We start from the raw sequence: 26943 nt of genomic DNA on the forward strand, positions 1-26943 counted from the left end.
ACTTTTCTCTCAAGGATGTAATATGTTACTATGATAATAGTAAGGATCAGTCTCTAATTCTTGTGGTTAACATTTTTATTTTACTGGGGAAATTTTTCATTCATAAACAGAAATCAACCCTCAACCCTCATTTCCTTTATTTTTAGTGGAATTTAAATCACTTTTCAATTCTCTTACCCTGATAGATAATAAGAAAAGTAATAGATTTATAGAGTGTTATAAAAGTATATTTGGTAAGCTTCCCTGATATTATGGCAATTAATTTACCCTTTATATATTGTTTAAGATGAATTTACTATTTCTGTATTCTGTGGCTAACTATTTTTATTTGTATTTTTATTTATTTTATTTCTCTGAACTGTATATGTATGTATATGTTTATGTGGGTTGTTATGTATAATTGATATATTTTTTTATACTTACATGTTTGTGATATGAGAAATATGTTAACTCTTTGAATTCTGTTCTGTGTTCGTAAGTATCTGACAAATTTTTGTAATCTATACTAAAATGTAATTAAAAAAAAATAAAATTAAAAAAAAAATATATATATAGTACTTTGATGACTCATCGGTGTCTCATTATTATTCATGTACTGAGTTTTCTTATCCATTGAGAAGACACTTGTTCTTAATTTTTCACTACACCACGTGGAACTTTCCAAAGACAGACATGTCAAACTGGGATATCGCGTAGTAGATGAGAGAGCAATGATGGGACGCGCGTTTGTTTTCGTCGTGCAAAAGTTCCAGTGCATCTTTCCCGCGATGCTGCCAGGGCTGGACTCTTGCTGCGGGCGGTTCTGAGGACTTTTCTATCGCTTCAGAGGTGTGTGTGTGTGTGTGTCTAAAATGTAACCCTGACCGTTTTACTTGCCTTTTGTTAAATAATCACTCGTTATTAAAATTTTGGTATTTAGATAATACCTCAAGTGTATGGAACGTATGCTTAATTTGTGAAAATTTCTATCCCAGCAAACACAGAACGTTGGCACAACGTAGCCAACCTTCTAACAACGTTTTAACAACATGGCCAAAAGTTTGCTATAACTACGTTGTGTAGTGAAGGTTGTAGCGTTGTCACAATGTTGACATTAAACCACCGTTCAGGGCCATTGCTTAAAGGGGTCATATAATGGTACATGCACTTTTACAAGTTGATTGTACTGAAATGTGTGTTGGCAGTGCCTGTACACAACCATCATAAAATGATAAAAATCCATCCAGTGGTTTTTTTTTAATTTTTTTATATGTTTCCTCCTGTCTCAAATCAAGCTGTTCGATATTGTGACGTCACGAAATCGACGCCCCTCCCACGATGGGTGATTGACAGCAGCGTTTCAAACACAGACCCGCCCTCGTGAGCGAGCTGTCAATCATAGCACGCGCCGACCGGCGCGTTCATTGTTGATAGCTGGAGTGCTGAGCAGAATGGCGTCTAACGATTGTGGTGTTCTGTTCTTGGGTGTAATAACGAACACAGCAGTCATATTGATGATGTTTCTAAATCCGTACAGCTGAAGACGCAGTGGCTGAGTTTGTTTTCGAAGGGTATATTCCCCACGATCAACGTCAATGCTGTCATGTTTGCGCGAATCATTTCACCAGACTCCAGACTGCTTTACAAACGAGGGTCAGTATAAAGCTGTTTTTGCTAAGAAGCTGCTCCAGAAAAAAGGATCAGTACCAACTATTCGTGTTCCTGCTGAACCTCCAGAAGAACAAGTGAGTGTAACGTTTTATTGACCTTTATATTAATCTTTATATTAATCTTTGCAAATAGCTTGCACGCTTCACGATGAATGTGGCTATTTTTACACTCAGGGTACATTATGGCATGTTTTCTATGTACGACGTTCTCAATATAATTCATAATCCCACGTTTATAATGAACAACGCGTTAGGGCTCTTACAGAGTCAACGCGAGCAACGCGAGCAAGTGACGCTAGCGACGCGAGCGACGTGCTCCCTTTCATAGTCTACACGTCGGACGCAAGCAACGCGGGCGATACATGAAATGCAATACACTACTACGCAACAGGGGGCAGCAGAGTCACTGGTGACTTTGCGGGTGACATTCCGGGTGATATTCAGATCAAAATGGCAACTGAAGAGGAGTGCATCATATTGCTAATTTTACGTCGTCGGCGGCAACGAAATAGGCAGCGCAGAGTTAGGCAGTGGTATGTTCGCCCTTTAAACGCAACAAGAGACGAGGATGGGGAGTTTGTGACTCTGGTGCTTCCCATGAGAAGGCTGGACGAGGAGAAACATTTTCAATATTTTAGGATGTCGGCGCCAAAATTTGACGAATTACTTTCGCGAGTCGTCCGCTTTCTCCCGGACACTCACCAAAATCACCGCAACCCCATCGCAGTTTCTCAAAGGCTTGCAGTGACTTTGAGGTACCTCGCAACCGGCATCGGCCTGCAACCACTCGCGGCCAGCTATAAAATGGGCACCAGCACTGTTGCGGGCATTGTAGAAGAGATGTGTAGTGCTATCTGGGATGCCCTTCAGCAGGAGTTCATGGCCTTTCCTTCGCGCAGTCAGTGGCAGGACATTGCGGAGGACTTTTGGAGACAGTGGCAGTTTCCCCTATGTCTCGGGGCGATTGATGGGAAGCACGTTCGCATCAGAGCACCACCACGATCAGGCAGTGACTTCTACAACTACAAAGGTTTTCTTTCAATTATCCTTATGGCAGCTGCTGATGCGAACTATCGGTTCATCTACGTCGATGTTGGCGCATACGGTCGTGAGAGCGATGGAGGTGTGTTGGGCCGCAGTGCATTTGGATCCAGACTGGCAGAGGGCAATTTCAATCTACCCGCCCCTGCTGTCCTACCAGGCACCACAACGCCCAGTCCTTTTTTTTTCCTGGGGGATGAGGCCTTTCCCTTACAGCAGAACCTGATGTGACCCTATCCAGGTGAGAATAAAAAATAATTGATAACAGATGGAAATAAACGCAGGTCTCTTCGATCAAATAACCCAGAAGCAATGAAAAAGATAGCGCGCACGGGTCTGGTTTCTGGTGTTAGCTCGTTTATAGATTGTTATATATTTATTTTTTAATTGCATTCATAAATTAGTCGGAAAAATGGATTTATAACGGAAAAATGCATATTCAGGCACACAGTGTGTGCAATGGCACAGCTGCCCATTAGCCTATATTCGTTCGGTGGGTTGGTATTCAGAAAATAGAATAATAGAAACAAAGTGTATTAAGCTTTTTACCCGTTATTATCAATCTAAATTAATCTCGTTTTTAATTTAACTTAATTTCGTTAAGTTCTTTATTTAAATTTCGTTTTTTTTTCTTTATTTAAATTTCGTTTTTCTTTAGGTTTTTTAAATTTAGTTTTTCTTTAGGTTTTTTAAATTTCGCTTTTTCTTTATTTAAATGTATTTTTCTTTATTTTAAATTTAGTTTTTCTTTAATTAAATGTTGTTTTTTCCTTTATTTAAATGTCTTTTTTTTTCTTTTTTTTTGTTTTTCTTTATTTCAATTTCGTTTTTTCTTTATTTAGGCTAAATGTCGTTTTTTCTTTATTTTAAATTTTGTTTTTCTTTATTTAAATTTCGTTTTTCTTTATTTAAATTTCGGTTTTCTTTATTTAAACCTACCCTTTACTGTCTCAGTAATTTGTTTAGTCAGAAAAATATTACATTAAAAGTACTGCTTAAGTTAACCAGACCTATGTGTGTGTTGTTGGCATCAGCCAAGTCATCTGTTCATACACTTTTTGTTTTCTCATTAAAGGCACGAACCTGCAGGATAGGAAGCGCATTTACAATTACCGACAGGCCAGGGCGAGACGCGTAGTGGAACATGCCTTCGGTATATTGGCTGCGCGCTTTCGAATTTTCAGCCGCCCGATTGACCTGAAACCTGACAAAGCGGTGAAGATCGTGAAGGCGTGTACGGCTCTCCACAACTTCCTGGCAACCACTGAACGGGCCAGATACATGCCCGCCGCCTTTGTGGATACGACGTCTGACACCGGTGAGGTCCAGCCTGGAGAGTGGAGGCAGCACGTTGCGGGGGACCGGAACATGGTCGACGGACCACGGTGTTCGGTCGGCAGAGTCAGACCCTCCCGGAGAGCGGCACTTGTCAGGGAGCAGCTGGCTGACTACTTTTTATCAGATGCCGGCGTGTTTCCTCACCAGTACAGTGTGCTACGATTGGGTGGCACTGACCAATAAATTTCTAAAAGGTCACTTGGAAGCATGAGTTTTGATTTTTTACTTGATTTTTAGCTCACATTACATATATTAACTAATTTGGTTTTATGTGAAAAATGAATATCCATATAAAATGTTCATACAACGGGCTACTACCTTGATAGTGATGAATGAATCAAGTGTAGGCCTAGCCAAGCCTATAGTGCCTATCCACAGAAATGAGTAACATTATTAGATAAAAAGGGTTTTATTTATCAAACATATCAAGCACGTAACTTGACCTCCACCATACACATACAAATAGGCCTGCTGAACAGCCCAGGCAACATTGAAATTGTGACAGTGAATAATTCATTTTCATATGAATGCTATGAACTTTGTGAACGCACAGAACACTGTCAAATGTCAGTAACAAATAACGCCAGTAGCATTTCGCTTGTCGACTACAATGTCGGGAGACAAATCAACATGTTTCTCAAAGAACATGACATAACAAATGTCAATAACAAATAACGCCTACAATATCGGGAGACAAATTAAAAGGGCTCATATTGCCGCATGAGCTGCTTGATGTCGCGCATCAAAATAGCGCTCTGTTCCTGTGGGAGATTTTGTAGAAAATGGCACAGGTAATTACAAAAAGTGGTGTGTATGTCGCTCCCCCCCCACCTCTCTCTCTCTCTCTCCCTCTCTCTCCCCCTCTCCTGCCGTATTTCCTGCAGCCTATCGAGGAGGGTAGTTTCAAACGGATCCATCGGCCTGACGCTTTTACGCTTCCTTTTACCACCACGGGAGGCTGACGGTGTCGGGGTGGTACTAGGGGGATGAGATGGTGGGGTAACTGCAGAAACTGTCGTAGCCACTAGTGTAGGGGTGGTGGGGCGGTGAGATGGAATCTGGGGTAGGGATGAGACGGGGTCGGGGGGAGGTGCCTGATCTCCCTGCGTAATACTTTCCTCATCATCGTTGGCGCACTCATCATCTCCCTCACCTGCCTACACAGAAAGAAAATGTAGGCCTACATTTGTTTCAAACGTCCTGACCAAGTCAGCCTACTATTCTCAGTAGGCCCTATTCGCAAAAGTGCTTAATGCTACAATCAGGGTTGTAGTGGAGGCTAAACAAGTAACCTCAACAGTTTATCCACCACTGAGATTTCAGAAACAGGCCTAGAGTTTATCCAAGTCTCAAAAGAGTTTATTCACAAAATTCAACTTTTAACATTCAGAAATCACACTATTATCTATTCACAATATGTAGGCTACACTCATCAACACCACTGATATTGTTATTATATGATATTGTTATACATCGGACAATAATCTCTCTCTCTATCTCTCTCTCTCTGTGACTTCACACACACATGACGTTGATTATTCTTGCCTACCGAAAAATTTGACTCGGTAATTCTATGCTTCACGAACTCGTTCAACCAGCTTAGAACTGTCAGTATTTTGGGGTAGCCGAAACTGAGCTGCCCCGCACCACTTCTGCATGCCACCTTCCACTTCTTGTGCGCCCGTGTGAATTTGTCACGGGCACTTTTCCAGTCCGCTTTCACTCTATCAACACTTTTTCCCATTGCGGTTGCAATCTCCCTCCAGGCATTGTCCAATGCTATTTTATTTGCATGTAACTGAGACGAACTATCATACAAATGCGGACGTATTCGCACAAGCTCGCATAGTTTTTCCTCTTCGCCCGCCATTGTATTCAAACCGTCTTCTTCTGTAATATGAAATAATGTACAATACTTGCAGTATCGCCCCCACCAACAACGCGTAATATTGCATGCAACGGTGCGTTGCGTATCAAAAACTGGGATGACACATTAGACGCATAATGGCGGCCGAAGCGTAGCGACGCGTAGCCTTGCAGGCGCGTACGCGTATCGATGCGTTGACTATGTAAGAGCCCATATGGTTTTTGTATTATTATTTTAAACGGTGTACGCACAGAACAGAGGGGTGGGGTGAGCAAAGCTCATTATCATTTAAAGACACATGCACTGAAATGGCGTGCTGAAAACAGAGCTGTTTTTGACCAGGTAAAATGAGTGTTTTCTTACAATACTAATGATAATTTTTAATTAAAGTATATTACAAACTTTTAATTTAGACCCTAAAGAATCATATTAGCTTGTACAAAAATGACATTATATGACCCCTTTAAGGTTGTGCCAACGGTGTCTTGATGACCACTAGACTACATATGTACTCGTCACTGCCCTGAAGCGGGAAAATCAGCCTTTTAGATTCCAACCATCTGTTGTTGGGCTCATTGTGTTCTCATTCATCATCGAGCAAGGATACGTGAGTATTGCGTTTAGCCTACCTCAGCTATCAAACATAACCTACAACTTTAATTTCTAATGTGATTAAAGGTACAATATGCAAGAATTTTGCATTAAAATATCCCATAATCTCAAGGCCAGTGTTATATATTTTGTTAAGTTGATTACTTACAATATCCCAAATGTTTCCAACTATTTTTAAATCGTGAGAAAATTGCGATTTTAACCAAGGAAACGGGGCGTTAGAGCAGGGGGGAGCTGGGAGTCGCCAGTCAATTGCGTCATATCCGCGTTACCCTCGGTTTCCGCTCGTACTGCGTGATGTACTGGACAAATGCGGAAGTTGTAGTTGTAGCGTCTATCAAGCAACAAACGTTAGCTTGTTTCTTGCAGTCGTTATGGAACACAATTATTCTTTACCGATTGCAGCTGGTTCTGTCGACAAAGCATGCTTAATTTTATATTTTCCAAATGTAGCATTCGGTAATAGTTATGTTTATGTAAGGGAAGAATTATTGCTTTAGATTTGTGTTTAGTTTATTGACATTGTTTATCACGTCTGGTGTTTATGGCCATGTAAATAAAAATAGCATGTGTTATACATAAAGATTAATCAGTATTTTGGCAAATGATGTGGGTATGTTCGAATGTACTTTTACAACAATTGTTTAGAACACGTAAAACTGCGCCGCGTTATCACAACAATGAATTCGACATACAGTAACATCTATGATAACCAATTTAGTATTAAACCTTACTTTTCTTGCGGTTAAGTGTGATGAGGTTCAAGAGTCAGGAAGGAAGAAGACGGGTCGGCGTGACTGGGACTCATTAAAATAAAGCAAAACAAACAAAAGTCGCGCACAACGCGCATTCACCGTGGCGACGGCACAAAACAGTTAAAAAAATGAGAGCTCGGATCCACCGGTTTTCTTTCTCTGCGTCCAATTTTCTCTTCAGTCTCTCTCTCATTCCAGCGCGCGGCTTAAAAGCGGTCTCTCCACGCGGATCACAGCAATAAGACACAGGTGTTCGTCATTTGCACTTGACCTACTTGCTCGTCTCTTCTCTCTCCCATTACAGACCGCGCTGAACCACGCCCCCCTCGCCACAAAAAGCATGTCATTATAAAAAAAGAACTTAGCCTCATCCATGAACATGATTTTTCGATTCCCGTCTGACTGATTTACATCCACGGTGGAGTTTAAAAGGACAGTTCCCATCATTCCACGCTCCTTCACATCGTCATCAAGCTACGCCGTTGTTGTTGTTTGGAATGTAGCGCCCTCTAGCGGCAAAAAATTATTGCATATTGTAGCTTTAATGTAGCATCGCTCGCTATTTAGTCTCATTCGTTTCTTTGCTCCTCTGGATTTGTGGATGTTTCCCCATTGACACCTGCTTTCGGCTACTGTCCGCCATACAGACCTGGGTTTGTTCATTAAATGTTCTGATGCCTTTGCTTTTTATGTTTTATTTATTATACTTAAAATAAATTTGTATATTCGGTTATTTCTTTTTTTTTTTTTTTTTTTTTTTTTTTACAAATGTATGACTTTTGGAAGTGCAATTTGATATGCAGTTTTAATAAAGTTGAATTAACGAAACCTTCTGTCATTTTTACTCTTCAAAGTGTAAGCTACACTTGCAGGTGTTGATAGCCCCATTAAAGGTGAACTAAGTAACTTTTTTACCTTAACCCCCTGAGGTCGGCGGTCTCGCCGGCGATACCAGCTCGCTTTTTTTTTATCAGTGTAAAAGAAACTCATAAATACTCTGTTGACTTTGATTTTCCATAGGAGTTTCATACATCAATCGATTCTGTTAAATGTGTATTATTTTTGTGTATACTCACAATAAAAGCAAAGTGTTGTGCTTTTCGCCAAATTAAGAAAAATAAACACGGAGCGCGATCTGCCTTCTCTCTGTCCGTGTAGTCCATTCTGAAACGCGTCCGAAAATGAATCATAACTCAGCGAATACTTCTCACACAGACACGTGGTATATGTCTTTATGAAGCTTGAAATCTCTTCTTTTAAATGAAGTAATTAATATAAAAAACAAATGTTTTCAACTCATGTAATCCGTTTGAAAGCAAGGAGAGGTACCGTTTTTTCCTTCTGCCTCATTATCTCTATAATGAACCGAGGCCGCCCCGCCCCCGGCGCCATTCACATGGTAAATAGTTTAGGTAATCTATGCTTCGCACCCGCCCCCCGATCAATGCCTTGAAAACACGAAGTTTCATCAGATCAGATTCACTGATAGTTCATCGCGTTTAGAGAGGATGGCTCGTTTCTCCGGTAAAGACGCTCTTCAGATGATTCTGGACAGCGAGGAATAACTCACAGCAAGATTCCTTGCGAATAGAACATGCGCAGAACACAAATCAATGTTCCTTTTGATGGGGATATGCCGATACGCGTTTACATGACCAAATATTCGGGTTAGAAATGGGGTACCCCAGGGATCATATCCGGGTTTTTAAAAACCGGGATATGAGCATATTCGGGTTTTTGCCGGTGTTTACATGGCCGTGCGCGACCGGGTTATTGCTAATATTCCGGTTTTGAACGGGTTATTGGCTGCATGTAAACGTACTCGCTGACTCAACATTGTTTCAATGATTACATGCTATCTGGGTAATTACCTCGACAAACTATGCATCATTAAAAATATCTCAGACTTCAGTGTTTGACCTCTATTTTATACTGAAAATCTTATAGTGGTAGTTATGTCTTAATTTGTGTCAGGGGTTATGAAAATTTAAAAAAGGTGTCGATACTTTTAATATGAATTACGACCGTCAGCCACTCCCATTCAAAAAAAAAAAAAAAAAAAAACTCCTGTATGGTCGTCATGAAAGCTCTTGACAAAAAATTGCCCCTCAGGGCTTTTATTTCAAAAGTGTGCAGATTTGGAGAAATATTGAAAGATTCTCAAATATTTACATCAAATTTCTATATATTAGAGGAGTAATATTTATAATTTTTAACCTAAAATGCGGTGCTTTGACTGTGCAGTACCACTGAACTCTCTCATGTACTGTGATTCATTCAAACTGAAAACTGGAAGGTGCTCTATGCATGTTTAGTCCACAAACGAGACTCATGTTGAACAGTCATATCATGTGACATTCCAGGAACTCCTTTACATAAACAAGGCTTCCAGAGATTGCTGTAACATGCAGATAAAAACGTTTTGGAGACAATATACAAAAGATTGCAGCGATATATGGTTTATCTGTGTTCTTCAAGCCATGTCGGGTTTTTTCATAATAATAATTTATATTTATAATGCAATGCTAACCAATAGCCTTTATCATTGTGCAGAATACTATAAAAGAATATATTTTGTCCGATTTATTTTATTTTATCTGAAGCCACATCAGATCACAGAAGGTTATTTAAAACACTTGACTTGCATAATAAAGTTTAGAGCAAAAACATTAAAACATTTTAATCTCATAAATTGTTGTCTATTAATGGTTTGCTAAGCTAACATGTTAACTAGCCCTAAGATGCACTTGCCACCTAGATGAGCAAATATGTTATTTTTATGAACAATTTTGAATAGTAAAGCTCACTGAAATGTTTAATTTTTCAAGAAGGGCATTTGATACAGTTTCAAAGAAGGTGAAGTGAGAAGTTTGATCAAAGAAATGAGGGATTAAATCAGTGTGAATAGAAAGTTGTCAGTAATTATAATGAAGACAAAAGAAAAGAATAATTAGAGCCATAACCAGGCTGGAGAGGTGTGAATGTGTGCAGGGAAGACTTAAACTGAATGGGGCAGTTTGTACCACAAAACAATAGAGACAATAATGGACGCTTAGAAAATGAGTATTAGACTTATCTTCAGATTTGAAATATAACATGGTCAGACATGTGACTTTAGCTTAAGTGCATTTCTAGATAAAAACAATGCCACCTTCAATTTTAGTTTCATAAAGAATATTTCATTAAAACACATTGATTAACCATTGATTTGAAGCTATTTATAACTAATTTTTCATTATGACAATAATTAATTATGTTTTGACAATAAACTGCCAAGTGTCTGCTTTCAAATGAGACCATACTTGTGCTTTTAGTGCAAAGGGTTCATGAACTGTATCTGTTTAAGTTTGGTTCTGTCAGGATCACTATCATCAAATACGATTGACAGTAGCAGTTTGGATTGGCGGTATGGTTCTGTTCTGGGCAAGAACTCCCTGCGCATCCATGCAGCCTAGCATGGATAAGAGCAGGGAGAGCAGCAATACCCCCCCTTAGGGTAAACAGAACAGAACCAACATGAATGTATGACAGATATCATTAATTAATTTTAATGTACAGGGTGGGCCATTTATATGGATACACCGTAATAACATGGGAATGGTTGGTGATATTAAAGTCCTGTTTGTGGCACATTAGTATATGTATATATCACCACCCATCTTGAGGAGTTTGCCCCCTCACATATACTAATGTGCCACAAACAGGACTTTAATATCACCAACCATTCCCATGTTATTACGGTGTATCCATATAAATGGCCCACCCTGTACAACATAATTCGAAAATTTTAGTCTGATTCAGGGGGAATCAGAATGCCAAATCCTGACTGACGAGAGGAGGAGCTGGGGATGGAGAAGGGAAATGGCTCCTGAGAAACGCAATATCTGTTCATAATACTGAAGGAGCTTATATATGAATACAGTGATAGGCGTCATATTCTTATAGGTAGACGTGGATTAGCTGAGAGTCAGCTGATATGAGTTTGACTAACCAAGCGAGCTTTGTTCCTGCCAGAACTTATGCTACGCTTGATGTATGCCATTTCTTGGGATTTTTTCAAAAGCGGGTGAAGGCTAACAGGTTAAGCTCAGGAGTGCAAACCTTCACTTTAAGGTTCCTTCATCTGCGTGTTCCAAATTGTTACGGACCTTCTACACCTACTTCAGGGCCTCATCTGCATGTTCCAGAGTTTAGGACACTTTTGGTACTCCAGGTGATCAGCACACCAGTGGAATACTTCACCGCCATCGGACTGCTCACTCAACTATGTGGAACGTAAATATCACTTTACCAAATCTCTTTCCAGAGACCTTGGCGTTTTTGTATTTTCTCAGTATATGATTTTCTAATTTAAATTAGAGGTAATATAGCTGATGATAGTTAATAACAAATAATCTTTCATTTATTTGTTTGATGCATAATAAGGTTCTTACTAGTTTCAGAGAAACAACAGTTTATCTTTACATAAAATAACGTAACTCTGTCATAGCCACACCCAACTTAATCTCTTGTATTTTATGCATCGTATGCACTTTATTCTTTTGTAGGATTTAAGACCAAGATAATGGCAGAAGTTGTTTGATCCCAAGACAAAGATCTAAAACAGACCACCTTCTTCTTAAGGACTTCTGAACGACCCCAGGGTTGAAATCTCATAAAACCACAGAGACTGAGACTTTACATATCAAAATACACAAAATCATCCCAAAACAATTCTTGACGGACTTATAACAAAACATTGTTCAACTACATAATTCTAAATCATGTCTACAACATATATGTGACTGCTTAGATCACATATAAGTCATGCAATAGTTATAAGTATTATTTGGTTGGTTGAAAATGTTTCTTGTGTCCTATCAGTATGATTTTATGCTAATAATTCAGAAGATGGCTTGATTGAAATCTGTGTAAAATATATTGTATCCTTATTATAAGAAATCATGACTAAACTTTACTCCCGGTAATCTCTGCTTAGAGCGGAAAGGTAAAAGACCACACAGATAAAGGTAATTTATGATGCGAGGCGGAGAAAATGCCACCTCTCAAATAAAGACAGTGTCTAATTGGTCAGAACTCATCCAGGAGGCTGGACAAACATTTGAGTTTAAAACCTTAGGACACAAACAAAGCATTAGAGTAGATATACAGACAATCATTAGCCAAGGAGTAGCCATGACGATGAAAACCATGTAGACGAGAAGACGAAAGAACCCAAAGCAAGATCAGAAGATGATGGGTTAAACAGCTTCATTCAAGCCATCTAACTACTCTCGTCTCACTTTTCTTTCTCTTACTTAGTTTCTTTTCTTTTCCGTTGAGAGTCTCGGTTCTAAGTTAAGTTTTGCTGTAAAGTTTCGGTCAACGATTCGACTGCAAATCCCGCTTCCAACTTCAAAGACTTTCCATCCAACCACCAACACACCACATGACTGGCCGCCCAAGACATCAATCCAGGCACGACAAGACTGCCAGTCAATCAACGAACCCGAATGCCAACAAAGGAAATCCCATTTTTGAGCAAAGGAACTCTACAAACACAAGTAGCCTCCAGACTCTTAGCTGAACTGGTGCATTGATATAATATTTAATAACCCTGCCTAAGAAACGATAGAAGGGTTAAATTAATGATTGATGGTTCGTTCAGGTCATGTCTTATAAGTGCATTGCTAGAAACTTGGGATTTCATCATCTCACTCTTAAAACTCATTCTTTCCTCACTCTCTGTCTTTCTGCAACTCGTACGAATGTGTGTGTGCATGTGTTTGTGTTAGATATTAGTTTTATGTGTTAGAATAATCAATAAAGTCTTGTTTGTATTTTAAAGAGAAGTGTTCTTGTGTTATGTGCTTACAAATGTAATGTCTTAAACTGCTGATCTAAGTTACCATGCTAAATAAATAGGGTTTTCACTATAGTTTGGATATTTATATCCGCTGCAGAGCTGATAGTTACGGCCATGCTCGGCCGTAAGTGATTCTTTCAAGATTCCCTATAAATGAATTAATAATTCCCTTTGAGCTAAATTGGCCTGTTTACCCTTACATAAATTTTTTGTATGTTTGGATTAGGGCTGTCAAAATTGCTCAAAAATTACGTTTGAATATTCCCTCTAAAAAACACACGAATATTCGAACTATTCGAACATCTGGTTGCGCATTTTGTCAATGACGCGCATTACGTCAATAACAGGACAAATTAATACAAAGAGACATAACTACTTGTATTTACTACATAACTACATAACTTTTTATTTAACGTCGATATTATAAGTTTCAGCATCTATCCAAACTAGGGCTGTCAACGAATATTCTAAATTCGAATATATATTCGAATAGTTTTAAAAAACAGAATTTCGAATGTGAAAATTAATATTCGAATGTGGAAAAACGCCCGCGGTAGCAGAGGCGCGGCTGTCTGCTTTGCGAGTGGGGACAGGTCACAGGAAGAAGGCGTTAACGTTAAACAGAAACATTACTAAAGTGTAGACTACTGTACTGACTGAATATATGTTGCATGAATAAGGTAGGTTAGATATAGCAGTTTCATGCACTGCAGGCTTCCACTGGTTTGATTATTTACCGTTTCATGTCAAGGAAAAGTTCTTTGTTTACCACAGCACAGCTCGCTCGGAGCTTTCAATGTCAGATTATGGGCCTTTCACACAGGACGCGGTATGCGCGGCGCTTGCCGCTGGGTTCAGAGTTGCCCTTCAGATACAACGCGATTTGCGCTGCGCTATGACGTAGGCGGAGTTTTAAAAACTTTTAGCGGGAGCTCTATTACGTCTGTTGTTCCTCCTTTCGGTCAGCAGCAAACAATGTATCTGTCCCGTTCTAAGAAGCGAGCGATAGACGATGTCCCTATACGACCTCAAACTTGTATCGTACAGCTCAGGAAATTCCGACACACACAGTAGGCGGAGTTTTAAAAACTTTTAGCGGGAGCTCTATTACGTCTGTTGTTCCTCCTTTCGGTCAGCAGCAAACAATGTATCTGTCCCGTTCTAAGAAGCGAGCGATAGACGATGTCCCTATACGACCTCAAACTTGTATCGTACAGCTCAGGAAATTCCGACACACACAGTACTAGCCGTTCATCCATTTTGATTTCTGTGCTTGTTTGGATCCCCCGATTCTATTGGCCGCGCTGGTAATCGTCACAGAGCGCAGCGGCAAAAGTTGAACTATTTTGAACTTTGACCGCGGCGTGCGCGTGAGCACGCCAATGATGCGCACCGCTGCGCTTGCGCTTTGGTCGACGCAGCAACAAAACATCCTTGCGCGGCGCAAGCCATTGAGATGAATGGGTTTTATAGCGCAGCGCCGCGCATACCGCGTCCTGTGTGAAAGGCCCATTAGCGTCTACCGCGTCTAGTTGGACTCTTGAACATTTTGAATCCATTCGCGCGTCAAAAGCAAAAGTTTGAAGCGAAATTGGCGCGCGGAGAGCGTGACGCCTCATTCGCGCCGCAAGACCCCCAGACACGCGTAAACGCGTCTTTACATTGACTTAACATTGAAATCACTCACTGAGCCAGACGCTCTATTCGCGTTTGATGTGAACGCAGCATGAGCGTGAGGGCGAGAGAGAGAGTGCCTGCGAGTGCGAGTGAGCGAGCGAGCGAGCGAGAGTGAGGTCTGCGGTCTTGGCCATTAGGTGATTTACTTGTTTTTGTGTAGGTAATACTTTGTCAAATATGTTTAAACTTAAAATAAACTACCTATACAAGTAGTTATGTCTCTTTGTATTAATTTGTCCTGTTATTGACGTAATGCGCGTCATTGACAAAATGCGCAACCAGATGTTCGAATAGTTCGAATATTCGTGTGTTTTTTAGAGGGAATATTCGAACGTCATTTTTGAGCTATTTTGACAGCCCTAGTGTTGTTTAACATTATGTAATCCTCCGAAAAAAGTTTGCAGCAGAAGTCATGAACAGAGTGAAATGTTATTATATCTTATTAAGTACGATACGGGTCCCACGTCTGTCGAAGCAGCGCGGTGCTTGCACTCATGGGGATCGCAAATGGAGCTGGCAGATGATGCTGAGACAGCTTCGGGCCTTTCTCAGCATTCAGCAACCAGCTCCATTGGTCCCGCACACGGCTCGGAAGCCCGCTCTGCGGCCTCTTCCGCCCATGACAAGGACCTGATGTCCGAATTATCTGGCTCAGAGGAGTTAGATATTTTGAACATCGAGGCAGGAGAATGTGAAGATTTGCCACCCCATTCTCCTGCCTTCGAGGAGCTGCTGGAGGTTGTGACCAGAGCAGTGGCTAAATTAAATATTGTATGGCCATAAAAAATAATAAAAAAAGTAAACTCGATGAGCGCTTCCTGCAAACCCGGTCACAGCCTTCGCGGCAGAGCCTTCCTTTCTTCTCTGATCTCCACACCGAGGTGTCAAGATCGTGGAGTAAACCATTCTCATCTCGATTATTTAGCCCCCATGTTCATATTTATTCATCTATTGTGGGCTAGAAGGAGAACGGCTATGGGGTGAGGCTGCGGGTGGAAGAAACTCTTGTATCATATTTTTCACCCGACGCTGCGTCATCCCTGAGAGCTCCGTCGCTCCCCTCCAAGCCCTGCCATACTACATAGGCCTTGGTGGGGAAGGCATATATGGCGGTGGATCGGGCTGGTGCATGCCTGCACACTATGGGGTTATTGCAGGCATACCAGGCCGACCTCCTCAAAGAGGTGGATTACAGCTGGGAGGTTGCCTCGACGGTATTACCAAACTTCGTAGAGTGGTTGACTTGTCTCTCCGTGCTACTAAAGAGACGGCCCATGCCATTGGCCGCTCTATGGCAGCATTAGTAGCCAGGGAGAGACACCTGTGGTTGATCATGTTGGGCATCGGGGAGAAGGACAGGGCCTTCCTCCTCGATGCCCCGCTCTCGCCTTCTGGCCTTTTCGGCGACGCAGCCAATACTGTTGTCGAGAGGTTTCAGGAAGCGATGCGACAGTCAGCTGCATTTAAACAGCTAATCCCCCGCTGTCGTTCCAGGTCTTGTGGGTCTGCTGCCAGGGGGCAGTCTCACGAGGCAGCCGCCAGCTCCTCGCACCTGTTTCGGGACGCATAGGTTTCCAGCGAACGCAAATTGCAGTGTCCGCCCGAAAACGTTGCGGCCCTGTCGAGTTCGCTTCCTCTCAGGAGGTCTGTAGAAAATATAAATCGGTTAATTCCTGCCAGTCAACTGCTTCAGGTCGCCGAAATCGCTCAAAGTGCAACAGCCGAGGCCAGTCCCGAGAGACTGGTCCCCCTAGTAGTATATTTAGACACCTGGAAGGGTCTTCAAAATATATCTCAGTGGGTCCTGCGCACAGTGGAAAAAGGGTACAGAATTTAGTTCGAGTATCGTCCACCGAAATTCAGCGGGGTGGTTCACACGCTTGTCAGCCCCGAGCAGGGTCGGGTCATGGAACAAGAAGTTCAGTCCCTCTTAGCAAAGGAAACATTAGAGCAGGTTCCTCTTTAAGAAAGGGAATCCGGGTTCTATAGGGAATCCGGGTTCTATAGGGAATCCGGGTTCTGAGGTTGTTGAGAATCTGGGTTCTACAGTCAGATCAGGTCCGAGGACTGGTTTGTCACGATAGATCTATAAGACGCGTAATTCCTCATATCCATCCTTCCTCATCACAGGAAGTTTCTGAGGTTCGCTTTTGGGGGAAAAGTGTATCAATACCGAATTCTTCCATTCGGCCTAGCATTGTCACCTCGCACCTTCACGAAATGCATGGATGCTGCTCTAGCTCCACTGAGATTTCAGGGCATTCGTATTCCCGACGACTGGCTCATTCTGGCACAGTTAGAGGAGATGGCGGTTCAACATCGAGATGTTGTTCTGAGCCATCTGAGGTGCTTGGGGTTGAGACTCAACGTCAAGGAAAGTTCACTAATTCCTCTTCAGAGAATAACATTCCTGGGGGTAGTGTGGGATTCAGTTACGATGCGGGCACAGTTGTCTCCTGCTCATATAAACACCTTCTTGACCACAGTCATGAATATCAAGCTAGGCCAGGCCATCACTGTCAAACATTCTCAAAGAGTTTTGGGTCTTCTGGCAGCAGCGTCCAACATAATACCCTTTGGCCTGCTGCACATGAGGGCCCTGCAGTGGTGGCTCAGGACCAGAGGGTTTTCGCCGAGGGGGAACCCATTTCGCACGATCAGAGTAACACGCAGATGCCTTCGTTCTCTGGTCATGTGGAAGAAACCATGGTTCCTGTCCCTAGGCCCTGTCAGAAAAATTTTGACCACGGATACGTCCCTCACAGGCTGGGCAGAGGTCATGGAGGGCCGCTACACCAGAGGTCCATGGAAGGACCACCATCTCTCGTGGCACATCAATTGCCAGGAGATGTTGGTAGTATTTCTGGCTCCCAGACATCTCCTTCCAGACCTCAGAGGCCATCATGTTCTAGTACGAACAGACAATACATCGGTGGTCTCATATATAAATCGACAGGGGGGCCTGAGATCGCACCCTCTATGCAGCTTGCTCCTAGTAGCCCCGTAGCCCCGTACTGGCTGGCCCGAGTATGGTTTTTGGACATCATTGCTCTTCTAGCAGGCCCTCCGTGGCAAATCCCGATCAGGAGGGACCTTCTTTCTCAGGCTGAGGGCGCAATATTGTACCCTCAGCTAGAGCTGAGGGGGACCAAGTCGTAACTGCTGGTCTCTCAACTGAGGTTGTTGAGACCATCTTAAACTCTAGAGCCCCCTCCACGAAGAAACTGTATGCATTAAAATGGAATGTATTCAACGTATGGTGCAGAGAACATCAGTTGGACCCAGCTAACTGCCCAGTGGCTTCAGTACTGGAGTTCCTCCAGAGTCGCTTCTCTGACGGGCTCTCCCCGTCCACGCTTAAGGTCTATGTAGCGGCCGTAGCTGCTTTCCACACGTCTTTAAGGGTGGGCACCTTGGGGACATACCCACTTATAGTACGTTTCCTTCGTGGAGCTAGGAGGATGAGGTCTGTCATCCAGTCCAGGGTCCCCACATGGGACCTGGCAGTGGTTCTTGAGGGGTTATCCCTGGCACCCTTCAAACCCTTGGATGAGGTGTCTGAGAAATTTTTATCTTGCCTCGAGTTCGCTCCTGGCAGAGTGAGAGCCATTCTCCACCCTAGACCCAGCTATGTGCCTAAGGTGCCTGCAAATGTGGCACGGTCTATAAAGTGTTACTTACAATTTCTAAGTGATCTTATGAATCACTGGCAACTCCTAAATAACTGGTTTGTAAATAATGCTAAACTTTATTTAGAAATTATAAATTGATCATTAATAATGTATGACAATACAATTATTAAACACATTATAGATATGCTTTTAAATCAAGAATAAAGCATTTATAGTTGTATTTATAAACTGCTTATTAATGTCTATTAATGCTTTATAAATTATGAATGAACTGTTTACTAATGCTTAATTAATGATTAATAGTGTGCAGTTATAAATTGTTACCTAAAAAACTAATACAATGACGATTCTCTTTTTGATTGATGTTTTTTTATTTGCTGATTAACCCTCTGGGGACCAAAAACGCGCCCGCGCGTTTTGCTCGGTTTTTTTTTTTAGCAATGAAAATAAACACTAAATGCTCTGTTAATTTTGATCTTTCATTTTCGTGTAATACATCAATCGATCCTGTTCAGTTTCTATTTTTTTTCTGTATACTCACAATAAAAATAAAGTGTTTTGCTTTTTGACAAATAAAGAAAAATTAACATGATGCGATTTCTGCCTTCTCTCTGTCAGTAAACTCCCATTTGAAACGCGTTCGAAAATGATCTATAACTCCGCGAAAATTCAGTCAAACAGGCAAACAGACCCACGGGCATAAAGCTTGAGATCGCATCTTTTAAATGAAGTAATTTATATAAAAAACAAGTATTCTCAGCTTCTGTAATCTGTATAAAAAGAGAGCGACTCCAGTCGAGCTCATTACGAGCCATTCAAAAGTAATTTGACCACTCCCCGGAGAGCGCGTGCTATTCAAACGCAAATTCTGAGAACGCCCACATCAGCTGTAAACAAAGCGCGTTGCAATCGAGTGAGGCATAATATAGCCTACCTTATGGAGAAAAGTTTCCTCAGAACAGTGCTGATATGAGGAGCAATATCTCCTGATATGAGGAGCAGATCCCGCTGAGGAGTGAGGTAGGCTGTTTTCTTTTCTCAAGTGTTGATGTGGAATAACGTTATGGAATAACGTTATGGAATAACGTTAGTGTAGGCTTATGCAAACCGCAAAAAGATGAATCGCATTTCTATAATATGACTCGCCTTTCTGTGAGATGAATGAAGGGTACATAATTTGTAAAGACTGTTTAGCCTAAATATGAATCGCGCGTCTGTGTGTGAAAGAATAAACTGCTTTGCTATAGCCTACTGAGATGAGTAAAAATCGACTGGAATATGTTGAAATAAAATGTATTTGTATAAGCAACGTATTAAACTGCAAATTAGCATTTATATGCCTTAATATTTCATAAAAACAACGTTACAGTCAGTCACTTGTTGACTAGATTTGGGTACAGTTTTTAGGCTACTGTAGAATATACTGCCACATCAAATAGCCTAAGCTTTTGTTTAGCAATTTCTGCTCATATCTAACGTTATATATATATATAACTATATATATATATATATAACTATATTATTTATATATATTATATATATTTATATATATTATATATATTATATATATATATATATATTTGCTATATTCAAAATAATGAATACATATGATAAAATGTAGGCCTATAATCTTTTTTACAAAGAAAGAGTACACTTGAAATATTGTTGAAATTGTAATTATTGTTGTAATTGTAACATTTTTAATAAAATAGCAAAACATATTTACAAGATAGATGTAAGCGAAATCTTAAATGGTCAATATAAGTCTTCTTCTAAATACATCTTTTGTCCTTGCATTGTGGCTCAGTCAGTGTCACACCTGAATGAATGGCTAAATATGCAGAGTCATTATGCAGAGTGGGTGGGACATTGTAATCTAAGGTGTAAACTACTCCTCCCCCTCGCACATTGGCTTTCCAAGCAAAACCTGTTTTACACCATTTAAATCAATGTATTTTTTTTTGTGAACGATAAAGCAAGACTATTTTCACATAATTTTGAAGCTAGAACTCAAAGGGACAACATCCATTAGTCAAAAGTCTTGTGGACACATATTTAATATGTGTTTTGTGGTCTTAATTCAGCAACTTTCATTAAAAAATTTTCCAATAACCACGCATAAACATTATTCTCTTAAAAATACAAACATCTACATACACGTTGCTCGCATATTATGGTAGCCCTGTTTGTGCTATATAGAGTGAATTTACACCTTTGCCATTAACATGTTTATAAATAACTGAAAAAAGCACAAATGTCAGAGCATGTCAGAACATCTCAAGGACCCCAAAAACAGCTTGGTCCCCAGAGGGTTAATTAAAGAATTGCCAATAAAGAACTCTTGTACAAATCACGTAGTCAAAATGGAGGAAACTCTCATTCTGCATGCTCACCTAATAGCGCACCGCCTTTTTTATCTCATGCTCTCACAGCCAATCACAAGCAAGATCAAAAGTCAACTCAAACAAAGTTAACACTATTCAAATATACAATTTGCTTACAAACAAGTTTACACAAAAGTGTTAATACACTATCCCTCTCAATCATCTCAATTTCACGAGTAACTCACAAAACAATAATTTAGCAGAAGACAAGCTTCTTCAGGCCATTGTGACTTTCTGGTGTGATCGCCTGACACAATACAGAGACAACAGATACACTGAGCACCTTCAGAAGGTTTTTGTCAGCTGTGGTACAGCACAACGGAGACTACTGGAATGTAGCAAATTTATTATAATGATGTAACTTGCCATTATTTATTACAGGGCTTCTCAACTGGTGGGTTGCGACCCAAAAGTTGGTCGCAAGACAGTTTTGAGTGGGTCGCAGAGTGTGCAGTCAAAGAAAAAACAACAAATGTAATTCTGTTTCCTTTCAGTTTGTCATGTTCGGCGTCACATCGGAACGTACCGACAAATTGGGATATCGCCTGAGAGATCCCAGAGAGAGGCCATTTACCCTGTGAGCTTCAGCACTATACAGAGAGCTAAATTTCCCTGAAAGAGCAAGCACGGGTGTGATGTTGTGTCTTTTTAAAGATGTCATTCCACCCGTGTGTTTCTGGATGCAGTCGTTACCTGGAGCTGGCTGATAGTCACGATCGTTGCCTCACGTGTCTGGGCGTCAAGCACGCTGAGCTAGCTTTTGTGGATAAGTCATGCACCCACTCCGGGAAGATGACCATCTCTGTGTTGCAGTCGAGACTCAATTACCTCAGACAAGGTGGAGTCCCCTCACCTATACCCCGATCTAGTTCCTCTTCTGGGCATCAGAAGCATGCTGGTCCTTCCCATGGGAGGACAGCCGTCTCATTCGGGCTCCGTCGGACAATCAGATGTCGATCGCTGCATCGGATGGTGAGTTTGAGTCCTCAGGGGATGAAGACTTGACTGCGTTGCCCCCTTCAAGGAGAGTAGCATTGCCTGAGACTGACCCAGAGCTGATGGCTATGCTTTCCTGGGCTGCCGAGAGAGTTGGGCTCGAGTGGAGGCCTCCACTGTGTCCCAAACCCTTGAGGTTGAACGATTGGTTTCTCGGGGCGGCTCGTGATGGTTCTCAGCGCACAGCCCCGGTACCTTCCTTTCCGGAAGTGCATGAAGAGGTTACCAAATTGTGGAAGGCATATATTTCTACCAGAAACCGGTCCGGTGCCTCTTCCCCCCTCACAAGCCTTGATGATGGGGCGGCCAAGGTACGTGGGAATTCACTATGGCTCTCCTGCAGGTCTATTAGGCCAAAGCACTTAAGGAGTTGCACGGTAAGTTGCATCCGTCCCCGAGATTGGTTTGCAGCAATCAACCTGAAGGATGCATACATTTATGTCTCGTTCTTCCTCAACACAGACCGTTCCTACACTTTGCATTCGAAGGGCGGGCATATCAGTACAAAGTCTTCCCCTTCGGGCTGCCCCTGTCACCTTGCATCTTTACAAAGGTTGCAGAGGCGGCCTTGTTCCCCTGAGAGAACGTGGCGTTTGCATCCTAAACTATCTCGATGGCTGGCTCATACTGGCCCAGTCACGAGATCAGTTATGCGAACACATGGGACATGGTGGTCAGACACCTCAGCCAGTTGGGGCTTCGGGTCAACTGGGAAAAAAGCAAACTCTCCCCGTGCAGAGGATCTCTTTTCTTGGAATGGAGCTGGACTCGGTCAACCAGAGAGCATGCCTCACAGAGGAATGTGCTTGGTTGGTGGTGAACTGCTTGAACTGCTTCCTTCAATGTACAACGGACATGCAGTTTCGGGTATTTGGACAGGTCCCCAACTGCATTGGCACATCAACTGCCTTGAGTTGCTAGCAGTATGTCTTGTGCTGGGCCGAACTTCAAACTACTTTAAACTTCAAACTACTTTAAACTTCAAATACTTTAAACTTAAAGCTTTTAAAACTTCTTCAAACTTGTTCAAACTATCTGGTCCGGCATATCCATTACAAAACATGCATATATCGATGAAATATTGAATTAAAAGCTTGAAAATCTGAAATTTCTGCCATGTTTACTTTTCGTGTTTTCAGAGGATGGACGCTTCGATAATATCACACTACACTGTGTGGGGTGCTTTGATTAATCACTAAAGGCGTTATTGCAACTGGTTAGCAACAAGCTGGTTTTGTTTGCATCAGCATGGGTTTGAAGAAACTGAAAAAAAAACGAGACAGACTAAATCAAGAAGAATTGCGGCAACGTCTTCAAGACGCTTGAAGAAACCTGCCTGCAAAGTAACCTGAAAAACTATGTGCAAGTGTACCTAGGACAAAAGCTGTTTTAAACACAAAGGGTGGTCACTAGGGTTTCCAACTTCTGGAAAGGAAAATACGGGACAATCGTGGTTCTTTATATGAAAATAAGGGACAGAATAAGGGACACTCAAAATATTTGTACTGTACCACACAGTGCATGTCATTTCAGCATCTGCAGTTAAATATGTGTACAAAAGATGTATAAAAGGTCATTTCATGTCATAATCAACAAAATTTAAGAAACGTTCCCGGCTCAAATTTTTGATTTTGAAAGAATTCTGAAGAAAGAAAAACAAATGATGGATGGATGTATATTTACTGAGAAATCTACTGTTTTGTAAAATGGGTCAAAGTGACAATTTCTACCTGAGATTTGGAGTCAGATTACAGGGGGGTTAAAATGACTTTAGAACAGCATCATTATTTTACTTTTATTTTCCGTATGGCTTTCATACGGGACACTTCTTTGATGCCTTCAATACAAGACGATTCCGAATTATACGGAACGGTTGACAACCCTAGTGGTCACACCAAATATTGATTTGTTAGCTGTTATGTTAGCTGTTATGCCATGTTAGCTGTTATGCTAGCCACAGGCCATGCTTGGCCATATAGTCACCTTGTTAAATTAATAAATAAACACAAGTTGCAAATGGAGAGCACTTACGAAGAATAGAGACGTGTGCCATCCAGCAGAGAGCAGTTGTAGTGGTATAAAATCAGGTCATTTTCAGCACTTGTCAGGTTGCAGTCAGCTGGTTTGTAGGTCACTTTGATGTCCACTTGGTCTTTAGGGTTGTGAAAGTCAATGACGTGCAGGTGAAAAATTAGTACGGCAGATCCTGGGATCAGCTCACCTGAGAAAATTTTCAAAAAGAATAGAGCAGATGAGAAAAATTTGGTCACATTGAATATGCAGTATTCTACCATCAGTCCCAGTCTACCTGAGTCTACTCCGTAGACTCTATAAAAACTACAATTAGAAATTGAGTACATTTTGAATTTTAAACCATGAGGACGTATTGAAACTAAACTGAAATCTTAATCCAACATACTTGTTTGAACACAACAATGCATCCTGTAACATTTCCAAATAAATAATATTGTTAAAAATTATTAAACAGTACTAAACATTTTAGCATGCTTATGTTACATTATGTAAATTAATAGTGCATAATTACATTACATAAAGTGCTTTATTCCTCTCTTCTAATTTGTTTCTAAAAGTCACCTGATCCATTTTCTCCATAGGCCAGATGAGGCGGCACAGTGACTCGTCTCCACTCACCCACACATACCCCCTGAAGGGCTTTGTCCATGCCAGCAATCACATAACCCATGCCAATAAACGTGTTATAAGTGCTGTTTCGAGAATAACTAGGGATGTAAAAAAAAAAATAATCAAGTGAAGTACAAAGTTGACAGGAGAGTTTCAACAATCTTGTGAAATCAAAATGCTCAGCATTTTTCTAACAGCACTTTACACTGCACTGACACTGCATGTTAAAGGTGCTCTAAGTGATGCGACGCGTTTTTTAGGCCAAAACATTTTTTGACACATACAGCAAACATCTCCTCACTATCCGCTAGCTGCCTGTCCCCTGAACACACTGAAAAAAACGCGGTCTCTCTAGACACCACAGGCTCCACAAACGGCAACAAAAACAAACTGGGCTCACCCGCACCACGAAACATAATAAACAGTGTTCCATCCAATAACCGACAAGAAGTATTGGAGGGTGGGGTTTGGGGGTTTAGTGTGCGTGCACCTGAAGGGGGTGTGGAGGAGAGAGAACAGAGAAGCATGAAGATGGAAGTTTGAATTATGGCTGACACACGACCAAAGAGATGACGTTCCGATGAACAAATTGCAAAGAAGAGGGACAAGGATAAGGAACGCGTGAAGTCCCGAATTTACATCGGAAAAACCTTCGAAAGGTGGCGAGAACTCCGCCGGTAGAAGGGCTTCCAATCCGACATAGTTGCTCTGTTTTTTGCAGAACAGGTAAATCCATTTTTCTTTCTAAACTGACGTTCATGTTCGCCAAACCAACACAAGGATTGTAATTAGCTAACGTTAGAACTATGCAGTCAGCGTTAACTTTGGTGAATACAACATGTGTGTTTCTAGCAGCTAGCGATCAATCTCTATTGTAAATGATCAAGCAAATTCACAGTAGGGCAACAATTTGTGTGAATGATTGTTTTCACCCACTGTTTGTTATGAATTTGAATGTTCATTTATAGGCTATTGACAACTTTGACTAAATTTGTTTACACCGCTGCCGTTGTTTATGCTCACTGGGAAACACGAAGTTAACGTTATCTTGTTATTATTGCGTCCTTGTATGGGAGCTATAGTTATAACCTCAGGTGACGAAACGATTAAGATAATGTTTATCTTTTTCTGCATTCTGTTCTGCAGTATATAAAAGCATTTATCTAACTTGGCAACATTACACATTGAATGAAGTATCAGTAAAACTAAACTTTGTTTGTAGTGACTATTTTGACTTTCCTTTATGCCGGAAGGGAGGGGAGGTGAGAGGAGACGGGATGAGGAGGAGGGAGGGTCTATCTAGCCTCCGTTTTGTTTGACAACAATTCGAATGTCAACAAGAAGTAACGTCTCCCGGGATCGCTTAGAGCACCTTTAAACAAACAAAAAACAAACATGTGCAATACTCCTTGTTATGTGAAAATATTTATTTTCCAGATGAAAGACTTACCTGGAATCGAAGACAGTGCCATCTTGAAATGTTCCATTATAATGGTAACGTATGAAATCTCCCACTACTGCCTTTCTCCTACATGGCTGTGGAATCTTTTGAACCTCCACGTTCACATCATCCTTCACGTTAAACACGTCCACCAGTAACACATCAAAAATTACAGTTGCATATGGAGGGATCTTCGCACCTGAAGATGAAGTTCCTTCAGACTATGCTTCAAAACAAATCATATTTACACAAAACCAGGATCTTGTTAAACACAGTTGATATAAAAAGTCTACACGCCCATTAAAAAAGATGATTTTTTTTTTTGGGATGTAAAAAATGAAACAAGGATAAATCATACAATAACTTTTGCACCTTTAATGTGAAAATTACAACCTATGCAATGCCACCAAAAACCAGGGACCAGAAGAACCAGGAGCCAGGAGGAGCAGGAGGATGACTCAGAGCCATGACAGGTAGAAGTTCCATGGTGAAGCCTTGGTGGGAAAACTAAGCGGAACCAGCGTGACTGACAGAGGTGGAGCCGGTAGAGTTGGAGACCCAGGTAGAGCCAAAGAGCCAAAGAGACTGGCAACACTGAAGGTCCTGAAGGCCAACGCAGAGCCGTGGTGACGAGAGGCAGAGGTGGAGCCAGGGTGACAGAGGACTGAGGAGGAGCCGCTGAGGCCGAGGGCCAAGACGGAGTCCGACAGAGTGAAAGGGGTGGAGGGACGAGGCGCAGCCAACGGTCCAGATGTCTGTTGTATTGGCAGAGCTAAGGATGACCAAGGCGAGGAACGATGAAGCCTGGTGGACACGTGAGAATGGCGGTTCCAGGTGGAGCCAAGGGAGACGACTCGTCGACATCCCGAGTTTAAGAATGGGAACCACTTGCCAAGGCAGACTAGAAGACCCGAGGCGGATCCGTGCAGCAGAGTGGAGCAGAGGAACTGAAGGGGGACAGCAGAGGTGGGGCAGAATAATTGGATGGGTTTGGTAGTGAAGGGGGGAGTGGGAGGCTGGGTGTGACCATCCGTTATGAAGGAGACTTGGAGCTGGGCAATGA

At 41.6% G+C, this 26943-nt stretch overlaps 1 protein-coding gene across 3 annotated transcripts in view; it reads right to left on the reverse strand.

Annotated features, from left to right (window-relative positions):
• fkbp10a (FKBP prolyl isomerase 10a) overlaps positions 1 to 26943 on the reverse strand; it is a 355663-nt gene that overhangs the window by 182560 nt on the left and 146160 nt on the right. For all 3 annotated transcript variants that reach the window (XM_084423726.1, XM_084423725.1, XM_084423727.1), the window contains 3 exons: positions 25890 to 26079; positions 24392 to 24537; positions 23828 to 24017 (listed from right to left, as the gene is read on the reverse strand). In XM_084423726.1, the coding sequence (XP_084279852.1) occupies positions 23828 to 24017; positions 24392 to 24537; positions 25890 to 26079 (526 nt within the window). The remainder of the gene's footprint in view (positions 1 to 23827; positions 24018 to 24391; positions 24538 to 25889; positions 26080 to 26943) is intronic.

Source organism: Rutilus rutilus, assembly GCF_951802725.1.
Source record: "Rutilus rutilus genome assembly, chromosome: 11".
Taxonomy (NCBI): domain Eukaryota; kingdom Metazoa; phylum Chordata; class Actinopteri; order Cypriniformes; family Leuciscidae; genus Rutilus; species Rutilus rutilus.